Below are 13,931 nucleotides of genomic sequence, written 5' to 3' on the forward strand. Positions count from 1 at the left end.
GCGCGGTGGTGCGGCCGCCGGAACTATTTGCGAATGGGAGTGGCGGCACAGACGAACTTTTTTCAGTTTTATTCATTTTGAAAAGGAGTCGGAAAAGAGAGACTTTGGATGAGTGGATGCTTTCGTTTGCTGTAAGTGTTGAGGTTAGTTGTCTCGTATTGATATTGGGTGGTAGAGGTTTAAAAATACCCTAGATAAATGCCAGAGAATCCTAAAATTCTGGATCTGTGACTGCCTGGGATTAAACAATAAATAAATGCTAAAAATTTGTTTGCGTTAGTGTTGTTGCACATTCTTCATTAGAATGGTATTTCAACAAATACTGAATCATAAAAACTTTTGTAGAGTACTTTATATAAACAAAGCACTCTTGCTAATGAAGTATAGAAATATTTTTAAAATTCTATCAGATGCAAGCAGACATGAGGCATATGTGGTAATGTTGACAATAATAAGAGCCTTATATAATTCCCGGATGATTTGTGAAATAGGTTTTACAAAACAATAATACTCGGCCAACCATCCAAATGAAGGTTCCCTGTAGAATGGATGGCCCACCATGTCCTAGACCCCCAGTAACAGGATTGAACAATGCACTGGTTAGGGTTAGAAAAGGAGAGAGAGAGGGATGTGTATGTTTTATCTCTCTTAGGTTTTACTCCACTTCAAAGACAATTTTTATTGTTATATTATCTTCTTCTCTGCGTCAGTTTATGTTATTGAGACCTCCATGAAGCCCTGTTTTCCTAAACCGTACTGTTTGCATCATTCCTGTTTAAGTTTAGCTTGTGTGAGACACAGTAGCCAACAAGGGAAGCCATGGTTACTCATTCTTTTTGCCAGCAGAATTTCACAAAGCCCCTGACTCTGAGTGCAGCCTCTGGAAGAATGCCCTGAAGATGGTAAGCAGGATAGAGCACAGGTTCCCACGTCTCTTGTCTGAATCATTGCATTTTTAGAAAAGAAAAATTCAGTCATCCTAGCCCTTGCCTCTTCCTGTACAGAAGATAACATCCTACAGGATTAATGATTATGCCTCTGTAATCTATAACCAGATATACTTTTGCACTCAAATTTTGATGATATTTTGCTCTAATGTAACTTCTGAGCACATGCAGAAACACCACTACTGGTATATAAACTAGGCTGAAACACTACCTTGGAGTAGTTTAATAGAAACTCTCGGCTGGGCGTGGTGGCTCATGCCTGTAATCTCAGCACTCTGGGAGGCTGAGGCGGGTGGATCACTTTAGCTCAGGAGTTCGAGACCAGCCTGAGCAAGAGCGAGACCCCGTCTCTACCAAAAATAGAAAGAAATTATCTGGCCAACTAAAAATATATATAGAAAAAATTAGCCGGGCATGGTGGCGCATGCCTGTAGTCCCAGCTACTCAGGAGGCTGAGGCAGTAGGATCGCTTAAGCCCAGGAGTTTGAGGTTGCTGTGAGCTAGGCTGACGCCACGGCACTCACTCTAGCCCGGGCAACAAAGAGAGACTCTGTCTCAAAAAAAAAAAAAAAAAAGAAACTCTCTGAAAGACTCTCCCAAGTTGCAGTCCTCGGTAAGACTTCTGAATAAAACTAACTTTAATTCTTTAAAAGCCTGGTTTTTTTTTCTTTAGTTGACACTTGCAATATTAACATGAAACGGAAGCTTGTTTTCATTAAATATATTTGATTTTCCTAATTTTTTTGAAAGGTGTCTAGTTAGATTTGTATCACTTTCTCACTCTTTTGGTTGAAATATTTCTATCTGAAAATGGGAAGAGGAAAAGCCAGAGGAGGGTGCTGGGAAACTTGGAAGGTTTATGATGTATGATTAGTAAAGAATGAGATTTTTTTTGACACATTAACGGTCATGTGAATTGTATTTAACACTAGTTTTGAGCCCGGGGCCTCCTGAAGCACATGAACTTACATGTCTCTTCACTTTGGGAGCCAAGAGAACTATTTTTCAAGTTGCATGTAACTCCTGCACAGAAAACAATAAAAAGTAACAAATTTTTCGGCCGGGTGCGGTGGCTCACGCCTGTAATCCTAGCACTCTGGGAGGCCGAGGCGGGTGGATCGCTCGAGGTCAGGAGTTCGAGACCAGCTTGAGCAAGAGCGAGACCCCGTCTCTACTAAAAAAATAGAAAGAAATTATCTGGCCAACTAAAATATATATAGCAAAAATTAGCCGGGCATGGTGGCGCATGCCTGTAGTCCCAGCTACTCGGGAGGCTGAGGCAGTAGGATCGCTTAAGCCCAGGAGTTTGAGGTTGCTGTGAGCTAGGCTGATGCCACGGCACTCACTCTAGCCCAGGCAAAAAAGTGAGACACTGTCTCCAAAAAAAAAAAAAAAAAAAAAGTAACAAATTTTTCATTAAATTAGAAAGGATCATTTTGTTTGTGAAGTTTTTATTCTATTTTCATAATAAAACACTGTGGCCCCAAGGAAAAAAAATCTTTATCGTGAGAATGTGTTAAAATCTAAAAATAATAATGAACTGATCTTTATTATAGTGTAGTTGAGAGCTAGAAAAATTGCAGATTTGTGGAGAAATAAATGATTGTTGTTTTGGGGTTTCAGGATGTAGTGGAGCACAACACAAAAAGTGAGGCAAGTGGGGTATGGTGGTGCATGCCTGTAGTCCTCAACTACTTGGGAGGCTGAGGCTGGAGGATCACTTGAGCCTAAGAGTTTGAAGCTGCAGTGTGATATGATCTCACATCTCACCAGTGAATAGCCATTGTACTCCAGCCTGGGCAACATGAGGAGACCCCCGTCTTTAAAAAAAAAAAAAAAATTAATGTAAGGAGAAACCTTATTTATATACATCCTGAAGGAAGAAAAAAAAATTGAACCTGAATCTAATCAAGTTCCCAGATCTAACTACCAATTTATGGGCTCACAGGAAGTATATGGATAGAAGAATATGTTTTTCAAAATGATACCATGAGGATGCAATCAATATAATACAGAATGTGGGAAATTCTTTAGGACAAATGACCTATAAATAAGTTGCAAGAAAATTAAAACAATAACCATGAAGATGGAAGAGGAACCTACAGAATAAAAGTGACTTAAGAGACATTAACTAGGAGAGTGACATTATAATGGCAGACTAGGAGCTTGTATCCCTCCACAGGTAGAATAATTTTGCAGCCATCTGCAGACAAAAGTACCTCTTTGGGAGCTTTGGGATCCAGAGAAGAGGTTGTGAAACCCTGATGAGGCCTGAGATCCTGGAAGGCTGTTTTGAGAGGGCAAAACCACACCCAGGTGGCAGACTCACCAACTGAGGCCCCAGCTCCAGACCCAGAAATGGCCTCATTACCCCTGTGGACTCAGCTACAGCTCTGGTTTAGGAAATTATTTTCATATAGGTAACAAGCATTAATATTTCTAATGTATAAAGAGCTGTTTGAAATCACCGAGGTGATGGAAACTGTTAACAGAAAATGGACAAGGAAATGGGAAGAAATACAAGCAGCTGGCCGGGCACAGTGGCTCATGCCTGTAATCCTAGCACTCTGGGAGGCCGAGGCAGGAGGATTGCTTGAAGTCAGGAGTTCGAGACCAGCTTGGGCAAGAGCGAGTCCTCATCTCTACTTAACATAGAAAAATTAGCCGGGTGTGGTGACGCATGCCTGTAGTCCCAGCTATTCAGGAGGTTGAGGCAGGAGGATTGCTTGAGCCAGGAGTTTGAGGTTGCTGTGAGCTAGGCTGATGTCACAGCATTCTAGCCTGGGTGACAGAGCAAGACTCTGTCTCAAAAAAAAAAAAAAGGAAAAAAGGAATACAAGCAGCCAATAAATATGTATTAAAAGTATTCACTCTCAAAATTTAAGAAATGAAAATTAAAACAATAAGACGTTTTTTCATGTGTCAAATGGCAAAGATTAGGCCAGGCTCGGTGGCTTACGTTTGTAATCCCAGAGCTTTGGGAGGCCAAGGCAGTAGGATCACTTAAGGATAGGAGTTCAAGACCACCCTGAGCAACATAGCAAGATCCCCCTCTCTACAAAACAAAACAAACAAAAAAATGAGCCAGTCATTATGGCAAGGCCTGTAGTCCCTGCTGTTTGGGAAGCTGAGGCAGGAGGATCCCTTGAGGCCAGGAGTTCAAGGATACAGTGGGCTATGATGGCATCAGTGCACTCTAACTTGGTGAGCAGAGTAGAGACTCGGTCTCTAAAAACAACAACAACAAAATGGCAAAGATTATAAAAATAAAGAATAAAAAGTTTCATAGAAATAAGTAGGTACAGCCTAATAATGCTGTTTCTACTTATCCTTTTATTACTTTTCCCCTTCTGTCAGCTATTCTCTGCAACTTTGTAGGCACACTTAACATAATGTATAGTTTGTCTCTAGGTTTGGTTTTCTTGGAGCCATGAAAGCATCTCTGAATTTACCTTTTAGAAAGTTAGTTCTTTAAGGAAAAGAAATCTTATATATTTTCTGTTATAAGGAATACCTCTTGCCTTCAGGCAAACACTAGATAAACAATAATTAAAGCAGCCTAGATTCGTGATTCTCAACTGTGTGGCACTTGCCTTGAAAGGGGCAGGCATTTCAGTTGTCACATTAAAGAAGGTATAGGAATAGCACAGGTTAGACAGAGGCCAGGGATGTAAGATATCCTGCCATGCAGGTGCATTCATGTAGCGAAAAACCTACCTCTTTGTTACTGTCTGAGCCTCAAATCTAACTCCATTTTACACAATATATTTTCATCCTAACATTAATATATATAGAACATTGTAGGATTGCCATTACTGTGTAGAGTGAGAGAAGAATGTTTTTTGTTGTAAACTTTACCAACCTTTGTTCACATTTCCGAACATCATACAGCAACTGCTCTCTTTCTGGAGTCACCAATACCACATATGTGTATCAATTTTCATTTGTAGACGTCATGGGTAGTTTTGTATAAAGATGCAGGAATATGGCTACTTCATATGTCTTCTAGTCACTTAGTGTATTGTGCCCAAACACACATGGAAACTCATATTATAAATTACTTTCCTTTTGTTTTTATGCTAAATTACAATTAGTTCATTATGTTGAATTTTAAGTTGAGCTATAACTCATACTGTGAAATTCATCTTTTAAATTGAATAATTCAGTGGGTTTTAGTATGTTCACAAAATTGTGCAATCATCACCACTACTTCCAGAAGATTATTAGAAGATTATTATTATTTTGTTTTTTTGAGACAGGGTCTCACTCTGTTGCCTGAATTAGAGTGCAGTGGCATCATCATAGCTCACTGCAACCTCAAACTCCTGGGCTCAAGTGATCCTCCTGTCTCGGCATCCTAGATAGCTGGGACTACAGGCGTGAGCCACCATGCCCTGCTGATTTTTCTATTTTTTGTAGAGATGGGGTCTTGCTCTTGCTCAGGCTGGTCTAGAACTCCTGGCCTCGAGCCATCCTCCCATCTTGGTCTCCCAAAGTGCTAGGATTACAGGTGTGAGCCACCACAACTGGTCAACTTCCAGAACATTTTTATCACCCCAAAAGAAACCCTGTACCCATTAACAATCACTTCCCATTCCCCATTCCTCCAGCCCCTGGCAATTATTAATTAACTTTCAGTCTGTGGATTTGCCTATCCTGGACATTTCATATAAATGGATTTGTGCAATATTTGGCCTTTTGCATTTGGCTTCTTTCACTTAGCATGTTTTAAAAGTTCATCCATGTAGCATGTATCAGTACTTGCTTTTTATAGGTGAATAATATATTGATTTCTTGAAATTATATGGGTAGGAAGTTATATTATCTATGCATTTCATCTCAGGATAGTAAAGAAGGTGTTAACAAAATATTTGTTATAGAAAAGAACATTGGATAAGAGCCCCTGATCTGGCTGGAAAGACGAGTGTATATATTAATAAAAAGGCAATTAACAACCCAAGCAAACATATCATGTTATCAGGAGATAGTTAAATTTTCTTGGATAAAGGGTGACAGGTAAGGATTATGCAGAGATTAGATCTGAGTGCTAGATCCTATTCAGTTAGTGAGTTGTCGATGCCTGGAATGAGATACAGCCATCCAAAAGTTAAACTGCCCAACTTACAGGATGCTACCCTGTCTCAAGTGATCACCAAACGATCTTTCTCTTGAGTAGGCTCTGGAGTGATGAAGGAAATCAGCGGAAGCAAAGTGATCCTATTAGAAGCAAAGGGATATTTTCGTGGTGGCATCCGAAGGGGATGGGTTTTGCAAAGCAAACCTGGGAGCTGCCAATTCCGACCTTTGGGGAAACACGTCCTCTACGTTCCCGGGTGTGCCTTTGCCCGGACTACTTAGGCCCCTCTCGGCCTCCGTGGCGGGGCAGCGCTCTGCTGTCGAGGGGCGGGGCCTCCGCGGACAATGGCGGGCGAGCTTGAGGGCGGCAAGCCTCTGGGCGGGCTGCTGAGCGGCTTGGCTCAGGAGGCTTTCCACGGGCACCCGGGCATCACAGAGGAGCTGCTGCGGAGCCAACTCTATCCAGAGGTGCCACCCGAGGAGTTCCGCCCCTTTCTGGCGAAGATGAGGGGGATTCTTAAGGTACTTTTCTTCCCTGTAGTCGCCGCCGCGGAGCCCAGCCCCTTCCCCGCTGCCTTGGGACTCGTCCTCCCTCCTCCCTTCTCCCCCAAAGCTGAAGAGGCTTCACTCCTCAGACCTCTACTGCGTGGGCTCCGCACTGCACTCCTTCATATCTAGGGAGCCTGCCCGCCGTCGCCCCTTTTCGCTTTCCTAAGGGTGACCTTTTTTTTGCTTAAGCTCCGAGTTCCGGGGTAGGGCTGACTGATACCTAAAGGTGAGGACTCTGGGTCTTTTCCTCGAGACATCTCTTCTTCTCTGTTGGTAACAATCAGGTTTCCTCGGCAGATCTGTGGGTTCCAGAGTTCTTAAAATTAAAAGCGATAAGTCACCATCTTTCCTGGGAAGTTGGGAGCGTTAAAGTTAGCCAGTGACGCCTTTGTTTGACTTAAGGGCTCAGAATGACGTCTAGTTCCAATCTTCCTTACCTTACAAGCAACAGTGAGGGTTAAACGTCTCTCTAATTCTTATTGAAACGTAACAATTGAACATGATTTTTAAACAAAAAGGCTTTGAGCAGAGAGAGAATGTCCATGTGCGAGAAGAGGGAACATAAACATGATGCAAAGATGCTATAGTATTTGTAAATATAATTGTGAGTAAGCAACTGTAGACAGAAAAGAGGTATTAGTTCTTCCTGTCAGGCTTCTTAAAGATGCTATTTTTGGTGCTCTTGAAGAAAGTGTAGAGTATTTTAGACTGTGATGAGAGACAGCCATATAGGGCTGCGGTCCCCCACTGCCCCGTCCACAGAGCTCCGCGCCACCCCCCCCACCCCCCGTGGAAAAATTGTCTTCCATGAACGGGGGCAGGGGGTGCACAGCAGGAGGTAAGGGGCAGGCCAGGGAAGCTTAATCTGTATGAAGCTTCATCTGTATGTACAGCTGCTCCCTATCACTGGAATCACCGTCTGAGCTTCCGCCTCCCACCTCCCACCTCCTCCCCTCCATCTGGGGAAAAATTGTCTTAAATGAAATCAGTCCCTGGTGCCAGAAAGTTTGGGAACCGCTGAAGGGGCGTTCTAGATTAAGAAAATAGCAGAGGTGGGGTAGGAAAACGTAGAGTAGGTTCAGGACATGGTGAATAGTTCAATTTGATAATAATATAGGGCTACCTAATATGAAGTATTACAATCTTTTTTCTCATTAATTGTGCTAACCTTTTATTCTTCTTCTTAAGCAGGATATACATTTTTACATATAGATGACAGCAAAGTTCATGCCTTTCAGTCGGCTATAGAAAATCGTGATGTGTGAAGAAAGTGAAAATGAAGAGGGACAACAGGGGTAGGAGGAAAGGAAGGAAGGGATGTGTAACTCCCAGCAGGGAATACTTTGTGCACACATGTTAACAGCCTCCTTATTGCCAGCTGCCTGGCAATATGTTTCATAGACTATGATTCAGGTTCAGGTGCTCGCTCAGCTGCATCCTTTTCCTCTTTTATGTTGTGTGCCCATGTGTTATATACTGATTCCTGGTGTTTGTACTGGTCCCTATTTTCTGCTTAGAATGGAGCCCTCTTACTCCATTCTGGCTGGGACATTGACCCTCTCTAGCTTTGCCTGTTAATCACAAAAGATCAGACCTTTCGTTTGCTTGTAGATAAGTGAAGCTGGCCATTCATTTGCTCTAGTTTTTATTTTTGGATAGCCCCCAAGGAGCAGTGAGATCAATGAATTGGGAATGATGTGTTTATTTGGGGAAATAACATCCTTTATAAATACTGTGCATGCTAAACACTGCCGTTTTTATCTAATTTTTTTTGCTCACAATATAATTTAACTTCTTGTAGGTATGAGTTTGTATACTCTTTATTATTTGATGATGTTGTTAACCTTGTGAGTATGCTCTTTAATTCTAGTTTACTAGAATTAAAGATGTTAACTCTGAAGATCTATAACATTTTGTGGTTATGTTCTGTATTCACTACTGCCCTCTGTTGGTGATAATTTTGTATTTCCTCACTGGAATTTCATATTAAAAAATATTAATGAAACTCCTGTTGTTTTATTTTGTCTATTATTAATTCATATAATTCTGTACTAATATTAATGAAAAGTTAATTTGTCTCACTTTTCCTCTATGATTTGAATTTAGAAATATGTTTAGATTGTATTTTAGAAGTCTAGAAATAAATGCAACAGCTTAGATTGACCTTTCTGTTCCACTCCTGCCCCCTACAGTCTATTGCCCACACAACTACCAGTGATCCTTTTAAAAAGTACAGAATATTAATACCGTCTTACTCCCCTGCTCTCAACTATTTCATATTCCTGACTTCACATCAAACTTAGAATAAAATTCAATCCTTTTACCATAGCTGACAAGTCCTTACATGATCTCACCCTTACCTGTTTTTCCAATCTCTTTTTCTCATTTCTAGCACACGAGTCTTGTCTTTATTTAAACATGTTAAGTGCTTTCTGAACCTCTTTAGAGGGTTTTTGTAGTTGCTCTTCCATATGCCTGCAATGTTCTTCCTTTAGATATTCATATGGATTGTTCATTTGCTTCATTCTCTACCTAAAAGTCATTTCCTGTGAGTTCTTCTCTGACCTGTATAAAGAGCCTTACCCTTCTTTCCCTATTCTTTTTTCACCCTGCTTTATTTTCCTTTTATACTTAGTATTACCTGAAATTATATTATGTGCTTATTAGCTTGTTTGTTTATTGACTTCCCCACTGGAATGTAAGCATTAAGAAGGTAAGACTTTATTGTTATTATTATTTTCTTTTATCGGTCATGGATTATTATATTATTTTTCTCTTCTTTATTCCTTATGCCTAATACTGTTTTTGGCATGTGGTAGGCACATAGTAAAAATTTGTAGAATAAGTGAATGGATGGATACTGCTTAAACATGAACATTGTCGTTAAAAAGACAATTATAGAGAGAAAACCTATACTACTTCTGTGTGGGGAGAGCTGGAAAATGTGATACTCTAAACTAGGGGTCAGCAAAGTATGGCTGGTGGGACTAATCTGGCTTGGTGCCTGTTTTTATAAATAAAATTTTACTGTAACATGGCCACACATTCATTCATGTACATCTTGTCCGTAGCAACTTTAGCCATTATCATAACAGAGTTGAGTGGTTGTGACAGAGATTGTATGGCCTTCAAAGACTAAAATATTTGCCATCTGAATGTTTACAGAAAAAATTGCTGGCTGGGCATGATGGTGTGCACCTGTAGTCCTGGCTACTTGGGAGGCTGAGGTGAGAAGAGATCACTTAAGCCCAGGAGTTGGAGGCTGTAGTGCGCTATGATTGTACCTGTGAGTAGCACTGCACTCTGCACTCCAGCCTGGACAGCATAAGGAAACCCTATCTCTAAAAAATTTTAAAAAACAAAACAAAAAGAAAAAGTTTGCTTACCTCTGGCCAAAACATCTGTTCTTAAACTCATAATATTTAATATTTGGAAATAATATAATATGTAATTTATGTTTAAAGGTTAGTTACTTGATAAATCTCTAAAAACTGGAAATAGGGACTATTTGCTCTTCAGTCTTATTGAGGAATTTCACTAACTTGTTCTTTAGACTCATCTGTGGTAAATAAAAAATGACCTTTAATGTTTCTGTAGTACTAAGTATGTATTCTTAGTAAGACATAGAATTTGAATTGGAAAATTTTGTTCATATTCAAAAGATGTAAAATTTTCCATATGTTAGTGTAGTATACAATAACATAAAATATAATGTTGTGAACCTGAAAATCAAGTGGAAAGTATCAACATATGAAAGTTAGTTTGAACTTTACAGAAAATAACTTATCAGTAACATAATAAGAGTTGTAATAGTAAAAGACTTTAAGAAATATTTGAACACCTGCTTCAGTCTCTCCTATTGAAGCCAGGAAATTTTGTAATTTGAGGATTAGATTGACTGTAAAGACCTGTGGTAATATAGTTTTTTGTATATCAACTGCATTGAAGAAGATATGGGAATTTGAGTTGCATAAAAACATGTATGATACCATCTGCTGACATAACCAGTATTAATATTTTCATGTATTTATTCATACCACAAATATTTAGTAAGCATCTTAACTAAATGCCATGCATTTTGCTTGGGATATAGCAGTAAACATCACTGCTATAGTCCTTGCCCTTGTAGATCATATAGTTTCCTGGAAAATATAGACATTAAGAAAACAATGAGGCTGGGCACAGTGGCTTGCACCTGTACTCCTAGCACTTTGGGAGGGAAAGAAGGGAGGATCCCTTGAAGCCAGAAGTTCGAGACCAGCCTGAGCAAAAAATATAGAATATACAAAAATTAGTGGTGGTGCATGCCTGTAGTCCCAGCTGCTCGGGAGGCTGAGGCAGGAGGATCGCTTGAGCGCAGGAGTTTGAGGTTGCGGTGAGCTATCATGATGCCACCGCACTCAAGCCTGGGCCACAGAGTGAGACCGTGTTTCAAAAACAAAAAAAACAAAAGACAATAATTACTTGTAGAGTAGTTCCTAGCCCACTCTACAACATGAACAAAGAAAAAGAAAGGTCTACTTGTTGGACTAAAAGGAGAAGATAGAAACTGCACAGAACTAATTTTCTTTGCCCTAGTTGTCTGCTCCTGGTCCCAAGGTAGGGGTTTCTCATGGATATGGCTGACTAGCGTCATGATGATGTCTTTCTTGGATGAGTATTTGGCTGCCCTGGAACCTCATTTTAAGTTTCTTTGGAACCTAATTGGGTCTCAGAACATCACCTGAACAGGCCAAGGTGTTCACTGCAGCAGCTCCTTCTCACTGTGGCTTGGCTTACTTACTGTACCTGTTTTCAGATCTTGAAGCATGTTCTTAAGTAGCTCCCTAAGAAAGGGCATATGGGATGTAATTTTTTTCTTTTTAAGTATTAAAAAATTTCTTTAGTCTCATACTTAATTGGTAGTTTGGCTGAAAATATGTTTCTAGGTTGTGAAATAATTGACTCAATTTTGAAGGCATTGTTTCATTGACTAATATTTTTCTTTCTTTGGAAGCTTTTAGGATTTTCTGTTTATTCTTTGTTTCCTTGAATGTCATTGATGTGTGGCTTTTTTTTTTTTTTGAGATATTCTCGCTCTGTCACCTGGGCTAGAGTGCCATGGCATCAGCCTAGCTCACAGCAACCTCAAACTCCTGGGCTCAAGTGATCCTCCTGCCTCAGCCTCCCAAATAGCTGGGACTATAGGCGCGAGCCTCCATGCCTGGCTAATTTTTTCTATTTTTAGTAGAGATGAGGTCTTACTCTTGCTCAGGCTGGTCTCGAACTCCTGAGCTCAAGTGATCCTCCTGCCTCGGCCTCCCAGAGTGCTAGGATTACAGGCGTGAGCCACCTCGCCCTGCCAAGACTTCCTTAACTTTGTCTTCTAGCCTTTTCACTGAATTTTTCATTTGGTCATGTTTTAAATTTCCAAGAGTTTTCTTTTCACATGAACAATAACTACTATGTTTAACCAACAATCTCTTTTCTTTTTTCAAACACAAGGGGGAGTATGCTTTCTGCATTTTGCTTTTTTCAAATACAAGGGAGAATATAATTTTCTGCATATCGCTTTTTAAAAATTTATCTGTCTTTACTCTGATTTTTAATATACTATTCTTCATATTAAGAATTTAATCTATTTGTACCTTAGCACTACTAAAAGCCCTTTTTAAAGACTTTTGACGAACATTATATTAAGATATTTTTGGTTATGATGTAAATAGAAGAGGTTAAATGCCTATGGAGGAAGACCCTACATAATCTTTTTAATATTCCAATAATTTAATGTTTTGCATACTGCAATGTGTTGTTATTTTAAAAGCACATTTTGATCATAATTTATAAATATTAATACCTGAAAAATTTTGTGGGAAGTATTTGCAGTGAAAGCAGAAGCTTAAAAGTACATTTGGTGTCAAGTTTACAAAATGGCTTGAGTTGACTGCCCATTAGTGATAATTTTTTTTTTATTATCAATGAATGGAAGGCTGGGCACGGTTGTTTATACCTATAATCCCAACACTTTGGGAGGCCAGGAGTTTGAGACCAGCCTGGGTAAGAGTGAGACCCTGTCTCTACCAAAAAAAAAAAAAAAATTTAAGCACATTGTGGTCCCCTGTAGTCCCAGCTACTTGGGAGGCTGAGGCAGGAGGATTGCTTGAGCCCAGGTGATCAAGGCTGCAGTGAGCTATGATTGTGCCAATGCACTCCATCCTGCGTGACAGAGTGAGACTCTGTTTCAAAAAAAAAAAAATAGCATTATCAAAGAGATTTATATTGTGGAATGTATCGAGTACCTCATTCTTGTGAAAAAGCCAGTTGTACAAAGCTAGAGTGGTTTTTAATATTGTGCAATTTTTGTCTTTGCAAGAAGTTTTGCATTTATTGTATAATGTAGAAAGATTTTATTGCATAAGATACTTTTTAATCTATTACTGGAATCTCTTTACAATTGAAAAATGTGTAAATGCAGTATCTTTTTGATACTTTAGAGTCAATTTTAGAATGAATGTCACATGTATTTTGGACATCAGATATTTTAAAGAAATTAACGAGTATAAAATAATGGATGCAAAACACACGGTCTTAAAATGTTTATATTAGGAAACGTAAATAGAAGAGACTGATAACTTTTGATTTATTCTTAGATCATGCTTGCAGGTTTCTTTTGTATTCTGTCTACATGATTGTCTTAACTAAAAGCAGTAATTATATTTTTCTACTGTAGGTGGCAATAAACTATGGACTTGCTAATGTACTGATAAATTATGCCAGAAGCAACATAATGTTGAAATGTTCTTTCTCTGGAATGTTCTAGTTCAGAAAATGCTCAGAAGTTGGCTACTCAACAATAAGAATTTCTTGTCCAAAAAGATATCTAAATATTTGGCTTGGTATTTTGAATTTAGAAATATGATTTTCTGGAAAATTTAAAGCTCTGTAAACATTGCTTTTGCCTTAGTTGTCTACTTTTTGTGCAACTAAGTTTTGCTAATTTCATTGAGCATTTTTGAGAATTTAGGTGATAATGCATGAGATGTATTTCTGATTCTCTGAAGGACTAGCAGGTTTTTACATCACTGGACATCATATGATAAAGCAGCAATTGCATATCATCCAGCTGCGGTTTGCAGAGTATTTTAGTAGACTCAAATGACCTGTAATGAGGCATTCTGTAAGGTTTTTTTCCTTTTTTTTTTTTTTACTTTAGGGCAAAACCTGTATTAATTAATCTATTTTGGGTTCTCTTTTTCTCACAGGAATATTCTGGGCTTGTAAGTTTGACTTGGGTTGAAGAAGTGGCTAGGTGAGGAGATTTTAAGGATGGTGTCTTTGATTTACCTATCAAATATTTACTAAGTCCCTAATATGCTGTAC

General features: G+C 39.2%; 1 protein-coding gene across 3 annotated transcripts in view; it reads left to right on the forward strand.

Annotated features, from left to right (window-relative positions):
• Positions 1-5: 5 nt before the first annotated feature.
• COMMD1 (copper metabolism domain containing 1) overlaps positions 6-13,931 on the forward strand; it is a 139,885-nt gene continuing 125,959 nt past the window's right edge. The window contains exon 1 of one of the 3 annotated variants that reach the window (XM_045549696.1): positions 6-143. In XM_045549696.1, the coding sequence (XP_045405652.1) occupies positions 117-143 (27 nt within the window). In that variant the 5' untranslated portion in view covers positions 6-116. Of the gene's footprint in view, positions 144-6,340; positions 6,546-13,931 lie in introns of those variants that run through there. The other 2 variants (XM_045549697.1, XM_045549695.1) reach the window with 2 other exon arrangements.

The sequence above is a fragment of the Lemur catta genome, chromosome 4 (genome assembly GCF_020740605.2).
Source record: "Lemur catta isolate mLemCat1 chromosome 4, mLemCat1.pri, whole genome shotgun sequence".
NCBI classification, from domain to species: Eukaryota; Metazoa; Chordata; class Mammalia; order Primates; family Lemuridae; genus Lemur; species Lemur catta.